This window comes from Lineus longissimus, chromosome 11 (assembly GCF_910592395.1).
Source record: "Lineus longissimus chromosome 11, tnLinLong1.2, whole genome shotgun sequence".
Lineage (NCBI taxonomy): Eukaryota > Metazoa > Nemertea > Pilidiophora > Heteronemertea > Lineidae > Lineus > Lineus longissimus.
Genome location: NC_088318.1, coordinates 10415556 through 10440706, shown reverse-complemented (window position 1 = coordinate 10440706; position 25151 = coordinate 10415556). Strand labels below are relative to the sequence as shown.

At 42.3% G+C, this 25151-nt stretch overlaps 1 protein-coding gene across 1 annotated transcript; it reads right to left on the bottom strand.

The window, feature by feature from the left end:
• Positions 1 to 1032: 1032 nt before the first annotated feature.
• LOC135496332 (uncharacterized) lies at positions 1033 to 24729 on the bottom strand. The gene is made up of 17 exons (XM_064785597.1): positions 24716 to 24729; positions 24363 to 24565; positions 23966 to 24089; positions 23554 to 23688; positions 22800 to 22895; positions 21931 to 22085; positions 20892 to 21032; positions 19814 to 19897; positions 19205 to 19427; positions 18727 to 18819; positions 18204 to 18339; positions 9494 to 9537; positions 7794 to 7900; positions 6788 to 6954; positions 3774 to 3980; positions 3087 to 3156; positions 1033 to 2875 (listed from the first exon to the last, which is right to left on the bottom strand). Exons 2-17 carry the CDS (start codon positions 24527 to 24529, stop codon positions 2008 to 2010), a joined length of 2817 nt encoding a protein of 938 aa, XP_064641667.1. The 5' UTR covers positions 24530 to 24565; positions 24716 to 24729; the 3' UTR covers positions 1033 to 2007.
• Positions 24730 to 25151: the final 422 nt, after the last annotated feature.

The following is a 25151-nucleotide window of genomic DNA, read 5'->3' as shown; positions in this document are numbered from 1 at the left end:
CACCCTTGGGACTGACAAGTACTGTCCATAATAGAGGTGTCCCGATTAGAGAGGTTAAATTGAGTGTCCTTAATAGAGAGGTTGTTCTTAATAGAGATGTGTCCACAAAGGTAGGTTGCACTGTAATTCATATGTCCCCGAGAGAGAAATAGCAGTCAGTGTCTCACTTTTGATTAGCCCATTGTCTCAATGTATTGATTTCAATTCAAATTTCAAATTATTCTGCATTGATATCATTTGGTTATTACAGAGGTGAAAAGGCTCGATATACAATGTGCAGTCTGTTGACCTGAACGCTTTATAGACACAAATATCAGTACAATAAATATTTCAAAGACCATATTTGTGGTGGTTATCCCTGAGCGCCAGGAACACATACTCTTTTATCACATTCAAAAATTTTTCCAATGAAAAAAGAAATGTTCTCGCGAAAGCGCCACTGCTCTTTTTTAATCTCCTGAACCTTTGCTACATCTTTTAACATTCGCTAATGCAACGTCACCCAGACGCCGTGAACCAAGTTCTTCTGATGCTTGGACAAGACCGCTTTAGTTCCACATTTGACCACAAGGAGTCATACTAGTATTAGACGATCATCGGCTGACGGTAGAGCTATTATCATTTTAGTTCCCCAACATGACTGTCATACGGCAGCAGATTAGTGCCATAAAAAATTAAATATTATCTCGTTATTACGAGATCTTTTCTCGTTATTACGCGATGTTATCTTGTTATTATGAGATCTTTTCTCGTTATTACGCGATGTTATCTCGTTATTACGAGATCTTTTCTCGTTATTATGTGATCTTTTCTCATTATTACGAGATGCGAAAGTGCACGCAACATCGAGGAATAAAGCTCAGGATCAAGCGCGGGAAAGGTCCGTACTTTATAGACCCATATACCATCATCGCGTAATAACGAGATAAAATCTCGCAATAACGAGAAAAGATCGCGTAATAACGAGAAAAGATCGCGTAATAACGAGAAAAGATCTCGTAATAACGAGATAATATTTTATTTTTTATGGCACTAATCTGCTGCCGTACTGTCAAGCTAAGAAACAGTAGTAAATAGCTGAACTTTGGTGATGTAGCTACACAGCCAAAGAGTTACATCTTACACTCACAAATAAAACTTATCACAGACATAACAAGTTTTAAAACAATTTCCCACAAGCTAGCAACCATATATATAGTCGTACTTCCACCTATCAAATCCCCGTGTCTTTTGCGCTTACACCTATGAATTGCCGTGTCTAAATAGACCCGTGTGTCAAATCCCCGTGTCTATTAGCCCCATCGAGCTCGATGGGGCTAATCGGGGGCTAATTTAGACCCGTGTTCAACACGGGTTTTTGGATAGGTGGAATCTGAATAGCCCCGGCAATTGCAAGTTCTAAGACCCGGCGAAAGATGGCGCGGTGTAGTTGCCTCGGTATTGTGCACGCGAAATTCCCTTCCAACGGGAAAGAAACACAGGAGAGCTCCCTACCTACAGTGCACCTGTCGCCGGGGCTATTAACCATTATCTAACACCACTGATAGGTGTAAGTGCGCCCCGGGTTTTTGACACACGGCGAAGACACGGGTCTTGAAAAAACACGGGGTTTTATGATAGGTGGAACTACGACTTATGTTTATTAGTAAGAGGGAAGTAGACCATAAGATCTGAATTGTGAAAAGATATATACATATTAAGTGTTGGACCACCATTAATAGAATGGTTAGATCTATAACCTCCTGCACAATTACTCGATGATCGTTATCACTGACCAACACAGCAATTCAGCAAAATACTATCATTTACACTCTCAGAGTATCAACTCAGTATCATACATGTAATTATTTACAAAAATTTACAGGTGCACCAGAAATACACAAGCGACAGGTTGATAAAAGAAACATGCCGAACTTCAGGGGGTTAACAACTTCTTAATCATTTCTTTTACTCCAGTGAAATTTAGTGCATATATAGATCTACCCAATATATATATCAGAGATGGTCCTAATCCATATCTAAATTCATGCTCTCCACTGATTGGGGTAAAGCATTCATCGAAGGACTGACAGCGTCGTTAGGATGGACAACCCCGTTAGGACTGAAGTCTTTGAAGAATGAGCTATGATTGGCCCTTTGGGATGATATACTTTCTGCTGGTGAGGATTGATCACTCCAAGGTGATATCGACGGGACCACTTGGCCATTTGATTTAGAACTCTGTTTGTTTCGGTAGTTTTGCACACTCTGTGGCGAGATATCTAATGCGGAATTAGTGAAGGGACTGCTTTGAGGAGTGTCTGCTGAAGTACATGATCCTGGTCTAATGTTGGATGCAGAATCCCCCAACGTATCAGCGGAATGCCTTGGTAGTTGAGTACAATCAAGTTTTGTAGGAGCTTTACTGCCAGTAACTTTAAAATCTGGATCTTCCAGGACCGTGACAATTTCTTCTAGAGACAAATCACTCGAATCATTACTGCTGCTTTCGGTACACCGGCCAAGGCCTGAAGTACCAATGCCATTTGTATATCCATTTTGGGAGGGTGATAGATCAAAAGGCATGTCTGATTCCATTCTTGATTCACTGCATTCAGTAGTCTCCTCAGGTTGGACACTGTTTTCATCACAGTGAATGCCATCCACAGCTAGAATTGGCTGTGCAGGTCCTTTTTGAGTGGTACTTGAATCTATGTCACCTTGTGGCAATGGCCAAACCGCCCATTTCGGGGACTGGGAGTTGGGTGACTGTAAAATGATGCAGTATGGTTGCTGCGGAGGGGAAATTTCACAGCAATCATGTAGCTGTGGCAACAGTTCCAGGAGTTGCTCGTAACGCCCAGGAGGCACATCACAGATGGCCTGGTCTGGTTTCCTGAAAAGAATGACAATGAGCTCAGAAAACATATAGGATAGCAAGTATCAGATTGATTCGAATTGATTGATTGATTGATTGATTGATTGAGTGAGAGAGTGAATGTGATTCATAGACTTTTAGGTATTTGTGCATGGTCTTGCTTTTTTGTTAATGTTACCTCCAATCAACCCCTGATTTGAAGATTAGGCAAGATCTAGCTTGACTTTACCTGCAGTCAAAGAATCTTGCGTGCCCAAAAGTTGTGTAGTCAGAGGTTTTACTTCTTGTTGTATCACGATCTGAAAAAAGAAAATTGTAAATGGTGCACAGTTGTGCCAATGAGTCATGAAATATAGAATTTTAAACCCCTTGCAGTAAGGTGGAGTTTTTTTCGATTACACAGAAGTTACACTGCAGTGATTTCGATCTATAAGTCACATCAACAGGTGTAGCATGTTCAAAAATCAGCATGAACATCGAGCGAGGCGACCTAAACATCATTTACACAAAAAGGGTCTTTTTTCTTGACTATTTTGACATCTCTTGGTGGGCAATTACCAATAGCAAGAAGGATGAATTGGACTGAATTTAGAAAAAAAATAGAAATTTTTCGATAAAATAAACTACCTTTTTTGGAGCAGGATGTGAAAGATATTTCACAGAAAAGGGGTTAAAATATGGATCTCTCAGCAAGCAGATCTGGTACATCATGAACAGCATTCAGATCATTAACACAAATCTGTCTTAAAAAAAGATGGACAAATCTCATTCTCCACACTACTGGTTAATCAAAACGTGTGAATTGCATTAGCTTACTCTCTGTCCAGGTTTAAAGGCCTACATCGTTTGTCATTGTATTTACTTTTGGCTTGCAAGAGTTTTATCGTATACCCAGTAGTTCTAGGCATGAACTTACATGTGTATTTTCCAAAGGTCTCTCCCACAGGTTCAGTCCTTCCACACAAATGACTCAGATATACTTTTTTGCTGTTTTCACCAATAGATGAATCTGCAGCGAATGACATCAGCCACCTTCCAAATGCCATCTCCTTGGGCAAGACTCCTTGTTCATTGCCTGGATGATTGATACTAAACATCTCACCATGTATCAATGTATATTTACCTAAAAAAACAAAATAATGATTCATTTAACCTTATTAGATACACCCACCATAAAATTTTTGTCACTCTGCATACAAACATTAGCTTCAAAAAGCAGTCCATGCCAGGAAACGGGCGCGATCACGCCCGCGCCCGCAAATGCCCGTAAACTACTCCGCACGAGCGCTATCCATAACGCCCGCCGGACACTTGAGGGGCGCGTGCCGCCCATCATAAAAAAATACGGCGCGTTTTTTGTCCAAATTCCTTGTTCATAATGTAATAAATTGCCATGCCCGACGGGCAGCATGACTTAGTCCTGCGACTTGCCCAGAAATATTTTTACTCTGGAATTGTTTACAGGTGTCTCATGCGGCAGCAGGCGTGATCGCGCCCGTTTACTAGCAGTAGTTTGCGGGCGCAGGCGTGATCACGGGCGTGGGCGTGATCATGCCCGTTTACTGGCATGGCCCACCTGCTGGACAGCTGGCGGGAGTGAAAAAAATAGAGCCCGTGGAAAGGGTTGCGGGAGTGACTGATGGTGCCCGTGGATTTTTCTCATGGCAGGCACTGAAAAAGGCAAAAAAACTATTTCCAAGATGGCCGCCTGGAGGCCAGAAAGTAGGTCATATCGCGAAAAGGAAAAACAAGTCTGGGGATATTGCCCAAAGCTACCATCACACCAAGTTTTAGCCGTCTAGCCCTAGCGGTGACAAAACATGCTCCGCTAATGGACGACGACGGACGCCACGGTATCATACAAGCTCCCCAGAGGTGAGCTAAAAATCAAATTGATTATTATTTTATGAATTTTCCTCTGATTATTTCAATAAGAATTTCTTTTTTGCAATTTGCAATTTGCAAATCTAGTGGTGTGTTCACACTGGATGCGAATTGAAACCGAATTCCGTAGAGCGCTCTCCGGAATACGAATTGGTTAATCCAGTTTCAGAACGGTCGCGTCACACTGGCCCGAATACGCATTCAAATCGGTTTAAAACGCGCCACACTCAATGCATACTAACGACGCGCCATCTATTATTATTATTATTATTATTTATTAACCTCCCTTAAGGGAGAATAAAATTTACAAGTACAAAACATATAAGTATAATATCACAGTATCACACAGTCATTATTAACAAGTTAAAATCGCGTAAGGTGCTTGACCATTTCCATCTCCTGGCCATGCCTATTGCCAAAGTTCTGGTCAAAGAGGAGTGTCCTCAGCGAGTCAACACCACCGTCGCTTAATGCGGAGAATCCCGGCCTCGCCCTCGAAAACGAGGCCAAAACCGGGGAAAACCCCGCCGCGACAATGTTGCTGACCAGCGTATATGGCAAGCCAAAGCGGAATTTATTCAAGACTTTAGAATTACCATTCAAGAAGTTAAATATAAGTTCAAGAAGGAAATATATGTTCAAGACTAAAATATGTTCAACCTTGAATCAAATGTTTTCAACCTTGAATAAAATATGTTCAACCTTGAATAAAATATGTTCAACCTTGAATAAAATATGTCCAACCTTGAACAAAATATATTCAACCTTGAACAAAATACATTCAAGACTCACGTGACCATATTCAAGACGCACGTGACCACAAAATTGATGACGTAGAGCGTAGAATCTGTGGTACTTCTGATGCGTTCTGTTTCACGACATGATTGATTGCCTGTATAGCCTAAACACTCAAACATGTCAAAAGACAACGAGAATCCGATACAGTGGTGTCGGCCTTAAGAATGAAAGGTGAGAGGCATTGCGCATTTTGAACCTATAATTTGCCTGATATGTCTGTGAAACATGTATCGACTCTGACATTCACTCGGCATCCATGTCATGATGTGTAGGATTACAGTACATGTCAGGTGTAGGCGGCTAGGTACGTGTACAACCATGTGTCGAAACCTCGTGCGAACAATTCGAGCTCCGAAACGCAACACAAGTACCATGGGTTCGGGAAAGTCCGGACGCGGGTTCGGGAAAGTCCGTAAAGCATCAAAACATGAGCAACTACGTCATCAATTTTGTGGTCACGTGCGTCTTGAATATGGTCACGTGAGTCTTGAATATATTTTGTTCAAGGTTGAATATATTTTGTTCAAGGTTGGACATATTTTATTCAAGGTTGAACATATTTTATTCAAGGTTGAACATATTTTATTCAAGGTTGAACATATTTTATTCAAGGTTGAAAACATTTGATTCAAGGTTGAACATATTTTAGTCTTGAACATATATTTCCTTCTTGAACTTATATTTAACTTCTTGAATGGTAATTCTAAAGTCTTGAATAAATTCCGCTTTGGCTTGCCATAAGCGTACCTTTGACCAACGAACCGGCGGCAACATACCTTGCCAGGAAATGGCAATGCAAGTCACGTGCAAGGGAGTTGATTTTTCCCTATTCTATGGCATAACGAAAAACGATTTGAGTTAATGAGATCATTTAAATACATCAGTTAACTAGTTCGGAGCACTAGTTCCCGCGGTCAAAGGTCACTTGCCATGCGCCGGGCGCATGCGCAGTGCGATCGAAAACCTTAATTCGTATCAAGCGCGTCACACTTGAAATCTCAATACGGTTTCGTTGATTCGGATTAGCTGATTCGCATTCAATTCGGTTTAAGAACCGTGTTGGTTAAAGCGGATTGAGATCGGTATGAACCGAATTGAGTGTGACGCCCCAATACGTATCAACGTTTTAATTCGAATTCAATTCGTGTTAAAACCCCAGTGTGACCACGGCATAGGTAATTTGTGAAGAAACTGAAATAAAACGTCAGCGAAAATTTAGCAGTTAAAAATATTGATAGCCATACATACGTTCTTTTTTGTTCCAATGTTGAACAACTATGGAGAGTCCAGCATATGGCTTGGTCCTTCTGTCGAGAAAGGTCTGGGAAATTCGTATCAGAAATGCTCCATCCTTCTTTTCACTACTATCCAACATTTTCCTTGCTCGTTCCTTGGTTACAAGTCCATGGATAAGCCTTAAAGGAAAACAAAACGGATTAGTGCCAACAACTAAAAGAAGCTTTGCCATGTCTCATTCAAGGATATCAGTATCAATTCTAAGAGATTCCATCCAGTCAGGCACTCAGACTTAATGAACAGAGATGATATCTTGCCAGTAGAGAGGTTTACTGCTGTGTTTCTCAATTTCATTTGTCCCAGACATTTTTGCAAAATGCAAAAATGAGTAGGTACGAAACGTTCTGGTTTAAAAGGCCTAAAATGTTGGTAGAAGGTTTGCACACATTTTCCTGGGCCATCCAAGAAAGAACTGCCCCTTAAATTGGCTACAGAAACACTTGGTCTGAAGTATAAATCAGTGCCGTCACTGTAAAGTTTGTTTATTATATTGCCACCCCTAATGAAAGGGTCGGCCAGCTTTTGGCTTATGAGACACTCTTTACTTCCAAACTCCTATCTCTAATGCCAGGCGCCTGGCGAGAAGGCAGTTTGTACCCTATTTTAAACAAGCTGGCGGCCAACCAACCAGCCGCATCGGAACGAGGTTACCAGCGGGCCTCCGGACGTCTCAACCACTAGGCCATTGAGATCAGTGTATGTCGTCCAGTCGTAAGTCTTTCTTGAAGGGGACAATTCTCATAGGAAGGAGTCAAATTGGTTGCCTGGCTTATCAGTCAATTTTTTAACCAGGCCCCTCCTAAATATTTCTGTTTAAAACATTTTCAAGGGACAATATAGGCAGCAGCTAGGTAGGCAAGATAAAGTTACAACAAGTGGCAAATAGGGGTCTCTCACGTCTTGAGGCCAAAGTAGCCCCTCTGCTCCTGCCTATAGTGCTCCTTTAATTATTTTTTACCTTTTTTGGAAGAGTTCAGGGTATTCTCTCACAAGGTTAATGCAGCCGTTGAACCATTCCCACATTGTGAATAATTTCTTCTTGTCCTTTTCTTGTGATGGCACTTTCTGCAGATAATACGGTTAAAGAAAGTTGTCAAATGATTTTAGATGAAGGGACATGTGTGCAAGTGCCACAAGCTCAGTGTTCTCGCCAGGATTTCAATCAAACGAAGCGTAGATCGTAGGCCGAAAATTTCCAGTGACTCGCCCGCCAAGTTGCCATCCTTAGCCGCCTTGCCGGATTTTTCACCGGCCAAGCCAAATAAAATTCACATTTATCTTCTCGTTTGATCCCGTTGTACCCTGTATATCAATTGAAAGAGACTGCTGATTTTACGCCGACAGCTATTATCATCCACCTGCGGCACACCTGCAAGCACTCTTTTGACATAATTAAAAACAACCGCCCCCGCTCTGCCGCTAGCCGATCATACAGGTGCGCTTTTGTCCACTCCCTTGACCTCGTTGCCAAGGCTACGGGTGATTGTTATTGGCCGACCGTCGTCTGCCGGAACACGTGGATAGTAATGGTAGTCGGCCCAACTGTTGTACCGGGTAATTGAGATGGCTGGCAGTCGGGTTGCGGTGGGATAATGATTGTTGAGTGACGGCGGAATGTTTATATGCGATATTTACGGCTGTATTTGTGTAACTATTGGCTTGGATTTAAGCATGGCGGAGGTGAATTTAAAGAGGGCGGCTCCAAATTTAACAGGGCGGGCTAATTTTAGACGGGGCGCATTTTCACTGCTCAAATTTAAACGGGGCGCCAGCGCCCCGTTTAAATGGCCTGGTGAGAACACTGAAGCTGGGTAGTCACAAAAGATCGGGCCGGTCTACTGTCATTGGATATCCTCATGCATTACTTCTGAATCGATTGGCCACTGTGTAAACTATGTTAGTAGTGCAGTCCAGCATTACCTTCTCACACTCTACCTTAGGCCTTAAAAGGGTATGCTGTTCACATGTATTTACTGTTGGTCCAACAATATCTATTTCCCATTTCTAACACCAGGATGCCAATAGTCAGTCATTATGCACATTATCTGTACGCAATGGGTGCAGGCATCGATTTTTCCAATTCCAGCATGTCAGTTTAGCATATTATGTGTGTACTCAGTTTGTCTAATGAGAATACTACTTGTTCTAATCATCTTAAATCTACCAAAAACAGGCGAGTCTTCTCTGGTGCCAGATTGGCAGTGGCCTGTTTCATTTTCTTGGAAACGACCATCAAAGTTAACAAACGTCACGGATCTTTAAAAGTTACTCTTATTGGGACTTGACTGCACTGTGACCGCCTCAAGTGGTAAACTATCTTTCCTACTCACACATGCATTCAATTTTGTGCAGCACAATTCAGTCGTTTTAGGAGATTTCAAGCCCACAAAAAAGAAAATATATATATATAATAAAAATACGACAGGAATCATGGATAATGTAAGGTATATATCCCGTAAGGATTGAGCTACAGATAAGAAAATTATATGGATAAAATGGATTTCTGTAGAACATGGACAGTACTTTAGTACTGGTCTAGGTAAAGGCATTAAATAGAGTAAGTATGGCCTACTCTGACCTGATTAGATCTTCACGTGGTTTTTTTTTGGTAATTCATACCAACATTTAAGTTCAGCAGGTAATATGAAAGTTACGTACCTCCTCAAATACGTTAACGAGAGTTATCTTGAACGTGTCTATGCCTAAAAGAGAAATGATTGTGGTTTAAACGCATGCCAAATAGAATAGCTGTACCATAGCTACATGAAAAAACACTACTAAATTACCAGAAGAAACACAAACCCTGAAGCTGTTTTACACAAATACACAAACACACTTTATTCACAATAACAGGAACAAGCCAGGTAAACATAAACATATTATAAGTGTCAACACCACCAGAGCTCATTGAATGCTAGGAGAAGTTCGCTCCGTCTGTAACTGAAGACACATCCGCCAGTAGAAACACAGTCATGTACATGTAGAGATGACGTCACGAAAAAGAACAGGATGAGTGCAAGTCCGGTAACGGAAGTGAGTGACAAAGAGAAGTCACGGTTTACGAAGGCCTTGAATGACAAACAGGAAGTACACATCCAACAGGAAGTACATATATCCAACAGGAAGTACGACAACACGTACACGTACACGTAAACGTAAAGTGCCCCTCCTTGCGGCCGCCACAGAGACTTGTTTTAAACGACTTTACGAAATAGCTGTATCACATGTGCACGAGTCTATGTCGGTCTGTGCCAATACATAGTTTGAAATATCCCTCGAGACACACAGCCCGACACACAGTTAGAAAAGCATTCTTTCCATTTATAGGCTTGGAAAGAATTAATCACAAACGTCGAACCTTGGAGTAAATTGTCCAAGAAGGAGAAACAGGAGCAAACGTTCTTCTGGTCTCCACACCACAGAGCTCTGCACACGAATGGGGCGAGTATAAGAAAACTGATAGAAAATGAACCTATGCACTTACGTAAGAAGGTAAGTGCATAGGCCTAAAATAAACTGTGTTTGTAAACAAGTCTCTTGATGGCGTCCACCACAAGCCAGCACCATACATGTTGTAACAAAATAATTAACTCAGGTCCTATTTGACCAACAACCGAACATCCTCCCCTCTGAAAATCGAATTAACCCAAGTATAAAGATTTTCACTACAAACTAAAAACAAAATCTCTATGTTGCTTGCGCGCGCTACGCTTGTAGCATTTTACTATATGAATCGTTTGAACAAAGTATACTAGTAGTGCAAACATTATCATCGGAAATTGCAATGACTTCATCATGTCCAAATCTATAAGTAATAATCGTACGCGATAATCTACTGATTATCTACTGCCGTCTCAGACCAGCAGCTGTCCTCACTGTCACGGACCTCACTAAGTTGTCCCTGCCTGGGTGCAACTCTTCCACTTTGGCCAACGTCCAGTCTCCCTTTCGCATCCCTTCTTCTGCCAAAAATACAACGTCCCCAACTTGAAGGTTGTCCCTTACATCGGTCCACTTCCGCATCTGCTGGAGTTGGAGAAGGTACTCTGTTGTCCATCTGTTCCAAAATTGCTTCATAAGAGACTGTTGGTACCGCCAACGCTTGCCAAGTGTGGTCTGTGCTGTAACCTTGTCAACCTCCGGAAGAGACTGGGGGCTTCGTCCTATGGCAAGGTGCCCCGGAGTGAGGGGCAACCAATCCTCTGTATCACTCGACACCATGGTCAATGGACGCGAGTTCACCATTGCCTCTACTTCCGTTAAAACAGTCATCAGCTCAATCAGGGTGAGCTTCGATTTCCCGAGAACCTTCTTCAATGGTCTCTTTACCGATCCAACCATTCTCTCGTAAAACCCACCATGCCATGGAGCACGTTCAGTGATGAACTTCCAGCGTATGCCCTCTTGTTCTAACTTGTCTCTAACATCATCCTGCTTCTTGAAAATCTTCTGGACTATGTCTGAAGCCTTCTTAAAAGTTTTAGCGTTGTCCGACAGCATCATCCGACATCGTCCTCTTCGGCTCATCATTCTCCGCAAGGCCAACATAAACTGCTCAGTAGTCAGTGTTTCGACAAGCTCAAGGTGTATGGCCCTAGTCACCATACAGGAAAACAGACAAATGTACACTTTGCTTGTTGATTCACCTCCAACTGTGACCCTCACGAAGAGTGGCCCAGCAAAATCGACACCGACATTAGTGAATGCTGGTGCGATTGATATACGCTCCTCTGGCAAAGGTGCCATTCGTTGGTCGATCTTGAGAGGTTCTCGACAGGTTTTGCACGTATTGAGTATCCGCCGCACCTCTTGTTTCCCATGGACAATCCAATATCTGTTTCGTAGACTTGCTAGAGTCTGAGCCGCTCCAGGATGCAAGGTAATCTTGTGGTAATGCATCACAAGCATCTTCACGAACGAATTGTGAGTCGGAAGAACGATTGGGTGCTTCACTTCTTCTGGCAGTGGGGCATAGTTGAGGCGACCACCTACGCGGATAACTCGTGATCGCTTATCCCAATATGGGTTCAATTGGACGATGACACTTGTCTTCTCTACACTCTCTCCAGCTTTAAGCTTCTGTATCTCCTTCTGGAAATGCTTCTCTTGGGCCCATTGTATCCAATGAAGTTCTTCCTTCCTCCTCTCACTCAATCGATCACTCCCCTCATCTCGGACAGTGTCTACATCTTTGTTTGCTTTGTCTCTTCGGTATAGTGTGATCCAACTCCTCAATCTCATCATGACTCTGACGAATTTCTCATAGTCTGAAAATTTCTCCACATATTGTTCTACCTCGGAGTCCTTGATTCTTTGACTGGGCAAAACCGCCAACGAGGTACTTGTTGTCTTCTTCTTCTCGTTAGCCTTCTCGGCTTCATTAGAGACCACAATTATTGGGGGCCACTCCGTTTCCTTTTGCCTCAGAAACAGTGGTCCATCCCACCACAGTGCGGAGTCGACCACTGCTCTCGCTGTGACACCTCGTGAGCATAGGTCCGCAGGATTAAGTTTGCCGGGCACGTATCTCCAATTCAGTGGTCTAACAAGCTGTTGAATCTCTGACACCCGATTAGCAACGAAAACTTGCCATGTATACACTGGCTTTGAAATCCAGTGCAACACGACCTGAGAGTCAGTCCAACAGGTTGTCTTCTCTATCAGCAGCTTGAGTTCATTTCTGACGTATGTCACCAGTCTAGCATTGATGAGCGCGGCAATGAGTTCCAGCTCAGAAATGCTACGTCTCTTCCCAATAGGAGACAGACGAGTCTTTGAAAAGAGCAGTGTAGAATACTTCCTTCCAGATGGTCTATCTTCAGCCAAGAGATAGATTGCACTGCCGTAGGAAGCTTCGCACGCATCGCCAAAACCATGGAGGGAGTAAATTGGATTCTGGAAATCTTCAGGTTTGAGGCATCGAGGAACTTTGATTTCATCGAGGATCTCAACTTGTTCCTTCCAAGTCCTCCATTCATGATCTAGCTCCTCGGGTAAAGGGTCGTCCCATGTCCCTTGTGTCAGCCATGTTCTCTGGAAAATCTGTTTTGCCTTTATGGTGAACGGATCGTATACTCTGTGTAACTGCTGTAGAACAGAACGACGAGTCTCCACCGGCCTATCGTCCATTCTCTCAAGGAAGGAAAACATGAGGACATCTTCACGTGGTGAGTATTTCACGCCCAGCGTCTTTGTGCTTTCCTCGGCAAATGTTGCAACCTTGTGAAATGAAGCTAAGTCTCTCTCTTCTAAATGAGATAGCGCCTCTGGCTTGTTCGAAATAAATTTTCGCAAAGAAAACCCTCCGTCATACAAAACAGTCTTCAAATCAGTTGTTAAAGTTGCCGCGTCTTCTACTAATTCTTCACCAGTAAGAACATCATCAACGAAGATGTTGTCTTCGATCTCAGCGACAGCTTTTGGATATGATTCCTTCTTTGTCTTCACGTGGTCAAGAATCGTCTGTATACTTGAGAATGGTGATGAAGTGAGACCAAAAGTCACCGTTGTTAAACGATAAACCTCCGGTTCCTTGGACTTGTCCAAACCTCTCCATAAGAACCTCTGAGAATCCTGATCCTCTTTTCTCATTTTAACTTGAAGGAACATCTTCTCGATGTCAGCCACTAATGCCACTCTGTGGCGTCTAAATCGCAACAAAACCCCTGGGAGATCCGGCTGCAATGCTGGCCCTGGCAGCAATGTCTCATTTAACGATACACCTTCATATCCAATCATGGACCCATCAAAAACAACACGCACTTTGGTCGTCGTCTTATCTCTTCGCACGACTGGATGGTGAGGAAGGTACCAAACTTGATGATTGTCAGGCTCTCTATCCTCCAATACCTTTTCGGCTCTTCCAGCTGAGAGCAGGTCTTGAATCTGAGCTTCATACTCGGATGCTAATCTGGGGTCTCTCTTCAGTCTCTTCTCGAGTCCTATTAGACGATTTGTAGCTAAGGCTCTGTTGCTTTTGAGGATCCTATCCTTGTAACTTGGATGACGTGGTAATCCAGTCACATAATGGTCTCCTACTCGTGTTGTCATCATTCGGTGTTGCTCCAAGGCCGAAGTCTCAAGTTCAGTCGAGTTCTTACTCTCATTAGGACGAATTCCCAGGTGTTCAAGGTCCCAATAACGGGTTGCCATCTCAGTTTCATTTTGTTCTTGGAAGCTGACGCGGTGGACACAATAAGTACGGTTGACTTCGGTCTGGGTTGAGTACGGCCCACATAGGATCCAGCCTATGTGAGTCTTCTGTGCCATGGGCGTTCCTGGAGGCCCTCTGATTCTCTTCTCTTTTAAGATGTTGAGAGTGTCTTCAATGCCCAGAAGAACATCCACTTCAGAGTTTGCCTGGACAGGAAATCTTTCCGCGAGCTGTAGACCCCTCAAATGACTCATCTTGGTGAAATCCACGTTGACAGCATTTATCGGAGCACTTGGCTTGTCCAAAATGTACGCAGAAATTTCGAAAACTTCTCCCTTCCAGCCAGGAAGAATTCCCGATAGATAGAACTTGACCTTCTCAGTAGTGGTAGCCATCACCTCTCCACCTGCCAAGATGAACTCACCTTCAACCTTGGGGCCTCTCAAATTCAATCTTTTTGCCATTGAACGGCTAATGAACGTAACACCACTCCCGGTGTCCAGTAACACGCGACCTTCCGCAACCCTAGACTTTGACTCAAGTTTGACTATGCCGCTCTGCATGACGACATTCGTTGAACCAGTAGACTTGACCAGTCCTGCAGTCGATTCAACTTTGTTCTGATGTGGTACCTTTGATGTAAGGTTAGAAGAACCTGATACATTACTTCTCGCAGCGTTGTCACTTCCACTTCTTTTCTCGAAGTGGAGCAAAGTATGGTGATTCTTCTTACACGATTTGCATCCCCTAGATCGACATGTTTTTACCATGTGGAATCTCGACAAGCAATTGAAGCAAGCCCTTGCTGCTTTCACACGCTCGCATCTCTCCTCAACACGCATCTTGGAAACGGACGGACACGAATAGGATTGGTGTGCATTATCACAAAAGACACACCGACTTTCGGTACTCTCCTGTGTTTGTGGGATCACATTCAAGGCGTGGCCAGATGGACGCCTTTCAAATGATCTTTCCTTTTTTGGATCGTTTGGAAGGGACTCTGACCTTCTAGCAACCTTCACTGCATCTTGGATCTTCTCGATCAAGTCGTCAATTCGAATTGGAAGGTTGGACGGAGCTGTCGTTCTCTTTTCTTCCTTGATTCGTTCGCTGTCCCACTTTCTCACCAAACTCTTCGGCATCTTCCTCCTTACTAACGCAGTGAGAATCCAACTAGATCGGATGAGCTCTGGGTCATCGTGTGTCCTCTTCTTAATGTAGTTCCAGTTTGCCACCAGTGTGTTCAGCACAGGATCCAACTCTCGAACTGTGGGACTTTTTACAACTGGAACACTAGCTATCTCATTGACAGCCTTCTCAATGCGAGCTAACACATCTCCGTAACGATTCTCTAAGAACTCGATTATTTCTTCGTAGCTTGGGTCTTTCAAACCAGACACCAACTTTGCTACCTCTCCATCGAGTAATGAAATTACAACATGAGTCTTCTCGACGTCACTGTACCCAGGTTTTCTAACCTCTGCACCCACAAGATCTCGCCATTGATCAAATAGCTCAGTATCGCCCTTGAATTTTGGGATCTGAATAACTCGCTTCTTGTGCGTCAGCGTAGAAAGAATTTCTTCTAGTTGTGTCTCAGAAACGCCAGTGCTCACTCCGGCGAGAGCCTTTGACAAGCTTTCTGCAAACATTTCCGGGCTGAACTCAGATTTAGCAGATTTTCCGGATGCTTCACTTGCTTCCTGCACAGGTGATAAACATGCCTCTAACCCTTGTATCGAAGCACACATATGATTGTACGCTTTGAGGTATCTCACCTCACCATCATCATCTTTCACCGCTTTTAGGCGAGCATCATTGTCTGCATGATAATCTATTTGATCCTGCACTCCTGATAACTCCCCATAAACTTCCTCAACCCTTTTGAATGAAGAAAGAGCTGTACGTATCGCTATATGCACATCTTTTTCATTAGACTCATCATCAGCAACAAGTGTTTCAGCTTCCTTAGCAGCTGTATCTGTCACAGTGATATATTTTGTGAAGCGACCTCTGGTGATTCGCCTCTTCTCAAGCAACTCATTTAAACTTGCCGCCATATTGTACTATTGTACTTGAGTATGAAAATTAAAGACACACTGAGGGGAGGATGTTTTACACCGCACAATAATTGCTTTATACGAGATGACCGGTCGCAATTGGCACGCACCGTTTCTAATCAGCTAGTGCCAATCTCGACAAGTATGCTCCAAAGGTTCTCCACTTAAAACCCACGACGAAATGCTTAGATTCTTATTTAGAATCTCTACACCCGATAGTCCTCGGCTCAACACTACCTTATGCACAAATATGTCACGTAGCAATTTAATACCAGTGAATGAATGAAACACACGTAACGTTACTGATCACTATAAGAGTACATGTATATGCAACACATCATCAAATTATATGACCAGAGCACCGTTGCTCAAACAACTGAAAATAACAAATGCACTTATATGCATTTGGCCCATTTTGCAATACACAACTCTAACTCATTGAATAGAACATGATACCAAACTGTCGTACCGAATGAAATATGCCGTGTGAATAGTGATGACACGCACAAAACGACCACACCAGAATTGTAAATGAAAATGTAAGAAACAAGAAACACCTCATTCACATCTCATTCACAGTGACACACACAAGACGCATTCGCACCTGACTCATTTACAATGACGCAAACGTAACGTGGCACGCACATGACGCATTCACACAACCGGTACGCTATGAAATACATGTAGGTATGAAAAGTGATGTCATGAACTTGTGACATAGATCTCTATACAGGCAACAAACAATCACCAATGAAATATGCTCCTGGAAAGAAAAGTTGATCAGCAAAACAGCTTCGAAGAATGTGATCTGGATGAAAAAAATCCGGTCGGAGAGACCAATGTACCATAGCTACATGAAAAAACACTACTAAATTACCAGAAGAAACACAAACCCTGAAGCTGTTTTACACAAATACACAAACGGAAGTGAGTGACAAAGAGAAGTCACGGTTTACGAAGGCCTTGAATGACAAACAGGAAGTACACATCCAACAGGAAGTACATATATCCAACAGGAAGTACGACAACACGTACACGTACACGTAAACGTAAAGTGCCCCTCCTTGCGGCCGCCACAGAGACTTGTTTTAAACGACTTTACGAAATAGCTGTATCACATGTGCACGAGTCTATGTCGGTCTGTGCCAATACATAGTTTGAAATATCCCTCGAGACACACAGCCCGACACACAGTTAGAAAAGCATTCTTTCCATTTATAGGCTTGGAAAGAATTAATCACAAACGTCGAACCTTGGAGTAAATTGTCCAAGAAGGAGAAACAGGAGCAAACGTTCTTCTGGTCTCCACACCACAGAGCTCTGCACACGAATGGGGCGAGTATAAGAAAACTGATAGAAAATGAACCTATGCACTTACGTAAGAAGGTAAGTGCATAGGCCTAAAATAAACTGTGTTTGTAAACAAGTCTCTTGATGGCGTCCACCACAAGCCAGCACCATACATGTTGTAACAAAATAATTAACTCAGGTCCTATTTGACCAACAACCGAACAATAGCCAGGCAACATTCTTGACTCTCCTCAAGAGACCAACATCGCTAGGAAATTAAGCTTTTCATTTAAGTGGAGCTTTTTCCCAGAAACAACGCCTGTGATTATGCATCTCGCCTGTGTGGAATGAGGGAGTGAGGGTTCAGAATTATTGCAAAAATAAAAGGCAGTCTATTTACCAGTACCCAGGGTAGGATCCTCTGGTCATGTGACAGGCACTTGTAAATAAGAGCACACCCCCACTGACAGCACACGTAAATAAAGGAAGGTAATGCACTGTACATTTAGTGATCTCTCTCACCATATCAGCAACAAGATTAACAAAGCCATCGCCAACGATTTTTTCAAAACTCAAACTGTTTTGCATGGCGGGAATATTATATTTTATCATGGCACCCAACGGTGATCTTTTATATCTACCTGTTGACCGAAAAATAGGAAAGTTTCAAAAACTTAAAAACCTAACGTTCATCTGGCGGTCGGCCAATGCTATAGCGTGTACATGCGTTATTGAGCAATTTGAAAAATAAATTTTAAAATCTTTTGCGATGACTTTGTAGTCTTGTTTCAAATGTGGTGACGGAGATTTATTCAAAATCAAAAGTATAAACATATTTTTTGTGTCACCTAGTACCAGTACCTACCATCTGGGTTGCCAAAGTAATCAGCCAGACATTCTTTATTCTCTTCTAAAAGTGTACACCCTTTCGTTTCCCTCGTCCAAAAGCAGCACAAGACGGACAGGAATTCCTTCCAGTCGACTTCTCTATGATAACATCCCTGAAAGGGAACAAAGTCGAACTTTGAATACTATTTGCACTAACTAGGCCCAATAAATCCATTTTGACTGACAAAAGGCGACCTATCGCTGCTTTTTCTACTATGCCAGTCTATAGACTCCTGGCCTAGCAGAACGTCACAACAAATTTTTACTGAATGCATCATATTTTTGAAATGACAGAGAATCGAGAGCCCAGTCAGGATCCAAGACTAGGCGGTTGTTGAACTGGCGAGTGTGGGGGTGAAATAGCTTGTTCAGGCAACAAATCGCCAATTAGGGAGACTTGCCTGCTATCTATGACAAATTAGGATGAAGGACACCCCATTCTTCTTTGTCACAACCTTTCACTCGACCCTAACAGAATACTGAATGATGAAAAGACATACCTCATTTGAAGGGAAGGCCAGCATCCACATCAGAAGGCCAGTGGCTTTCGACACTTGGGTATGACTAGCACAGAGACACGGGCCACTCTTCACCTGAAAAAGTTTATAGTTTATTTGTACAGTGCCTAAACACAAGCTGGACCAAGTAGCAGAAAGCTCCTATGACAAATTTGACAAATGGAATGCATTGAATAGCAATGGTTGGATGAGTCCCAACCGTAGGCACAGAGAGAAGCACAATTTTACTTCAATATCCCAAAATTCATGCTCATTTTCAATCAATTTCATCTAATGCCTGACTCTTCCCCATGGGAATCGTTATATAGGTTTTGTCATATTTCCTGCAAGCATGCCGAGGCGAAGTCAAATCAGGCATTGTGCCAACGATGCTTCGACTCCGGTACAGTTTTCAAATCAAAGAAGGCCATTGTGACCGAAGTCTGTATTCATAACAAGTACTTCATGCTGTCTGACGCACCTGAAAATCTTTCATTTGAGAATCTTGGACATCAATCTTCAGGAAACATGGCTCAGATGCACAATTTTGACTTTTCATTCTTGTGAAGTCCACAACAGAAACTCCATCCAACAAAGCTTGTGTATCATCAAATTTCCTGTACTTGACTTCAGCTATTCGTTGGTTGGCTTTACTATACAAACCAATGGAGGTGATTTTTCTGATGCCTAATCCCAACAATGATCTGGAAATATGAAGAAACCTTCAGATTGGAATGTGAAAGGATGAGAAAGGTGACATTCTGAAGATGACTTTCAAAAGTTGTTGCAAGGCAATTCCATTCCAGGACAAGTCCTCTCCTCTTTAGCAAGGACAAGCAAAAATGCGTTCTTTGAAAGGCAGCATCACAGTCAAAAGCAATTTTTTGGAGAAAAAAATAACAACTTCAAATTCCCCTTTTATATCTGTTGTCGTTTTTACCCACATGGTAGTCTTTTTTATCGTAGCTTTTTTCGCCTGTACTGTTCTTTCATTACTTTACAGACCCTCCGCACTCCTTAGTGACCTATTCTTGGCACCCTGTCTCAATATCGTCTCAATATCATCTCAATATGGAATATAGCTACATACTTGATCCTGAATTGGAAAGTATCTGCTTTTTTTTTCTTTTCCATGCTGAAAATTCTCTTCGTGAGCCCCACAAGCACAAATGACCTGAAATACAAGGAACTGATCATACAAAAGGCTCTTCTTTTATTACTTTACAGACTATTTGGACTCCTGTCTTCACACAGTATGGCCACCGATGAAGGTCAGATAAAACATCAATATAAAATGAAACGGCATGGGGCCATTGTGCTCACCGCATAGATATTTGGTGGTTAGGAATTCATCCTGGTTAAGAAACATGCTACATGTATAGTATATAGGTCAAACCAAAGTCGGTATGACATGTGATGAATCGTTGCTTGGAGTACATACCATAAAAATATCATCGAAAACAAGTCACTAATAAGTGAGATATTGCACTTTTTACCTTTTTTAGTTTTGGCCTCCTGGTGGCTAAGTTGAGAATCAGATCAGATCGAAATTCGGTGTCAGAGGTTATATGATGTAGGGAGTCATGTGCACAAAATTTCAAGTTCAAAGCTTTATCGGTTAAGAAACGTGCCATAGTTACATTCAATTTCAAACGGACAATTTACGCCATTTGACCTCTGTGACTTTGAAAACTAGGTCAGATCAAAAACCCGTATGATATGTGATGTATCCTTGCTAGGAGAACCTACCATAACAATTTTATTGAAAACGAGTCACTCATAAGAGAGATATCACACTTTTTAGGTTTCCACTTCTGACCCCCTGGTGGCTACGTCAAGAATCAGATAGGACCGAAATTCATTGTCAGAGGTCACCTGTCCTGGGGGGGGGGGGGTCCTTTGTACAAAGTTTCAAGTTCATAGCTTTAGCCATTAAGAAACGTGCCACTGTTTTTGAAACAGGATACAGACGACGACGGACGACAGACACTGTAGTATTTTATAGACTCACCTCAATAACAGACAAATGCCACGCATCGCAGTGATGTGAATACTTGTGACTTTTGGAACGTAAGATGGGGTGGGTGATGGCGACACCAGCGGCTAAATATAGAACCAGCACACCACTTCTTCTGCCCAAGTAGAAACCTAAAGCAAGATCAACTTACCTGGCTACAAGTTCTACGTGTAGGCTGTTTATATTTTGGAATGCTTCATCCAATTTCCCTGTACACAGGTGAGCAAAAATCTCCTTTATATTATCATAAACGTCTTTGATTTTCTTGAAGTTCTCATCAGTGCCACAAAAGCTGAGGAAAGAATTAAATATGCATTGGAAAAGTGTCAATTTTCCTAGCACTTTTCTCAGACCATTACTGTCTCAAAGTGCTTTACAGTGACTGTCAATATAACCGGAGTGTCAGGAAGCACTCCAGGGTACATCTTGACCCTCAATATTGACATTGCTAAGCTTTACCGACACCGCGTGTCTAATACCTCGACGAAAAGTACAGCATGCATTTGTATGCGCTCTAATTCAAACTGAAGTCGATCGACTATTACTCATGAACGGCATCGCTGTACACAATGGTAACAAGTCAGCGTGAGGTCACTGACCATCGCTACTGCTAGATTAGCAGTCTGATATCTCGGCAAGTTTAGCGTTTTTGTGTTTCATTCAAAAACAACAATAACTTTCGCAGTGTCTGGAGAATATTAAAAGGGCAAACCCTGTGAAGTTATTTTGAAATCCAGCTCATATTAACAGCGCTGTGGCCATGGAAAGTGAGGTCTGTGTGATCAAAAAACCGGTTCAACATATGCTGCTTTATTTGCCGTATAGAGATAGTGCAGTACAGTGTTTATGGCAGAATCAGCTCAAACTTGGGTTAGGTGCACCGTAAAGTGAGGCGTGCGATAAACAGAAAAATGACATGTATTTCGTCAGTGGGCGGAGGTAATGGAGGCAATACCGCTGGAAGTTCAGTATGTCCAGGGTATCAAGGAGCTGCTAATGCAGCGACCTCTTGCACTAGACTTGTCATGCACAAAGGGGCAACTGGACGAGGTTAAAACACATGACCTTTGACCCATGACACCACCACCTTGATGCAGGTCACAGTGCCTAAAAAGTGGACACAGAAGTCCAGGACACCTGGCAGACCTGAACAATTAACATATATCTCTGGTCTCTATAATGCCACCTACATTTGTATAACTTCATCAAGGCTGTTCTGTTTGAGATCTTTTTGGTCCCGATAATGTATTGAATCATCTTCCCTTTGCCATTGCTTTCGACGCTCGAAGCATGCGTCCACTTCTTTCCTGAACATCTCAGAGACTTCTTGCATCCTCTCATGTAACTGAAAAGAAATTTGAAAGAATGACCAAATCTCTAAAACAACGTTTTATTGACGACTGGCATACCTGGATCTTCACACTATTTGGGCCAGGTGTCAATGTTCTCTTGAAAAGTTAAAGCTGACGGTTCAAATATAAAAGTTAAAGCTGACGGTTCAAATATAAAAGTTAAAGCTGACGGGTCAAATATAAAAGTTAAAGCTGATGGGTCAAATATAAAAGTTAAAGCTGACGGGTCAAATATAAAAGTTAAAGCTGACAGGTCAAATAAAAAAGTTAAAGCTGACGGGTCAAATATAAAAGTTAAAGCTGACGGGTCAAATATAAAAGTTAAAGCTGACGGGTCAAATAAAAAAGTTAAAGCTGACGGGTCAAATATAAAAGTTAAAGCTGACAGGTCAAATATAAAAGTTAAAGCTGACGGGTCAAATATAAAACACTTCCACTCGATGTTTACTCCACGGTGTCTGCATAGAATGCCTCACTTTCGATTCATGCACTTGGGGTAATGGGTATATTCTGTGGAAGATCCAAATGCACATCATGAACATTCTCGAAAGCTCTGCTTCGATGGTTACTTGGGAATGTATATTTGACCCGTCAGCTTTAAGACATTGGCCTTGATTTAAGAGTCGGGAGTGCAGTTCCAGATAGGCCTCTTTCCCCAGTGTAGACAAACATGCAGATGAGAAATAGATCACATTGGCAATACAAACCATGAGGTTTGATTCAGTAGGCTGCATTCGTTGTTTTTTTGAATCGTTACCCACAATATCTTTGACCGTCATATCATGGTACGCCCTCGTTGCTATCTGGAAGAAATTGAAAGGCATTACATCACATGATCAAAGGTCTATGCAGATTTCAGTCAAAACATGTCTGAGGTCCATTGTCCTCAGCTGAAGCTTTTAAGTCATTGTTTGATAACACACCCCATGAGGTTGTCTTTTATAATCGCAAGGAACTACACTCTGAGGCATTATACTTCAAGCACCAGGCTCATGTTAAGGAGACCAGGGTTCAAATCTGGAATCCGGACTGTTGTTGGTCGTTTGGGTAGGACTTGCCTAGAGCCATCTTGGTACAAGTTTAAAATGATCTAGGTTACATAGTGAGAAAACGCGCAATGTTTTTTGAAATTTTCAAAGTTGACCTATGCGACCTTGAAAAGTACGTCAAATCAAAAACCCGGGTATTATGTCATGTATCTTTACTAGATGTACCTATGATCTCTATATCCTTGAGCAGAACACCTAACCCTGCATTTATTCTATTTACCAGGGAGTATATATCGGAAATAGTCTTGCAATAGGGAGTTGACTTGCAATAGACTAGCATCGTATCCATGGAAAGTAAAACTCCCTAAATCCGGTATATTAGTTCAGCAGATTTTTACTAGTGTTTACATGAGGTCTTGTGAAGGAAAATAAATACTTGGTATGAGCAGGAGAAGATCATTTCAAATCTTACCTCGGCAGAACTGGATGGTTCGGCTGCATATTCTTCAACTCTTACAACTGTTTTTGCTGAGATGATGTTTACTTCCATCTCTACACAACTACGCATGTTCTGGATAAACGTTTCAGGATGCTCTTGGTATCTTGACTAAAAATTAAAGCATGATTATCAGACAATAACCACAGTTGTTAATCATGTTTTAAATGTAGGCCTACTTTCAAAAATTCACAAATAAATAGTTAATTTGGTTCAAATGTTTGAAGACATATTTCTGTAAACTGCTAAATTTTGACCAGCTGTAAAAGTATGTTCAATTATGCCAAGCCACCATCGTCATGAACTGCCTCATATTATTGAACCTCATAAATGAACCCAGGAAATGGATGTTGGCTAGGAAAGCCCTTTGCAATAGTTCTCTAATAACCTTTAAATCCTTTACCGTACTCGAATGAATACTCAAGCTTTTCTCATGATCGGGATCAAGAACTGCAAAGAAAGCTTCAGCAATGAACTCGGCGAATAATCCTTGTGCAGAGTCAACATTGCACCTGAAATGGTGAAAATGGTGTCATAGAAGATGTTGGCCCGATCCAAGCTTCCAATCATTCCACTGAGTAACATGCGAGGGAAGGAGATAGTGAATGACAATATATGAGAGGGTGCAGCGCTTCTTGAGGAATTACACTTATTGTAACCCTTCCCTTCATGTGACCAGGCCGTAAAGGGGCAAAAATCACAAATTCAGATAATGGTACTATATAGCCCTACAGTACAACATTTTAAGAATCAAGATCCAAGATCAAGGTTTCCTTTAAACTCACCACGACTGTTGCTCAATGAATGTAGAAATGGCTTCCCTCAACCATCGAGGGACACCACAGTTCTGGTACATGTTCTCAAAATGTTCACGAGCTTTTGGATCATCTGCAATGATCTCCTGTACCCTTTCCAGGCGGCTTTCTGTCGGTCTTCCCCTCTTGTGTGCCATCCCTTTACCGCTTGGCTTCGTTGTATGAAAAATCAACTGCAAAGAAGAGGACTTGTTACCAACCTGGGCCTGGTAGTTTCAACTGTAAAGAAGTGGACTTGATATTAGGACTTGTTACCAACCTGGGCCTGGTAGCTACAACTGCAAAGAAGAGACTTTATATCACTATCAGGACTTGTTACCAACCTGGGCCTGGTAGCTTCAACTGCAAAGAAGAGAACTTGATATCAGGACTTGTACCAACCTGGGCCTGGTAGCTTCAACTGCATAGAAAAGGACTTGATATCAGGACTTGTTACCAACCTCGGCCTGGAAGCTTCAACTGCATAGAAGAGGACTTGATATCAGGACTTGTTACCAACCTCGGCCTGGAAGCTTCAACTGCAAAGAAGAGGACTTGATATCAGGACTTGTTACCAACCAGGGCCTGGTTGCTTCAACAGCAAAGAAGAGGACTTGATATCAGGACTTGTTACCAACCTGGGCCTGGTAGCTTCAACTGCAAAGAAGAGGACTTGATATCAGGACTTGTAACCAACCTGGGCCTGGTAGCTTCAACTGCAAAGAAGTGGACTTGATATCAGGACTTGTAACCAACCTGGGCCTGGTAGCTTCAACAGCA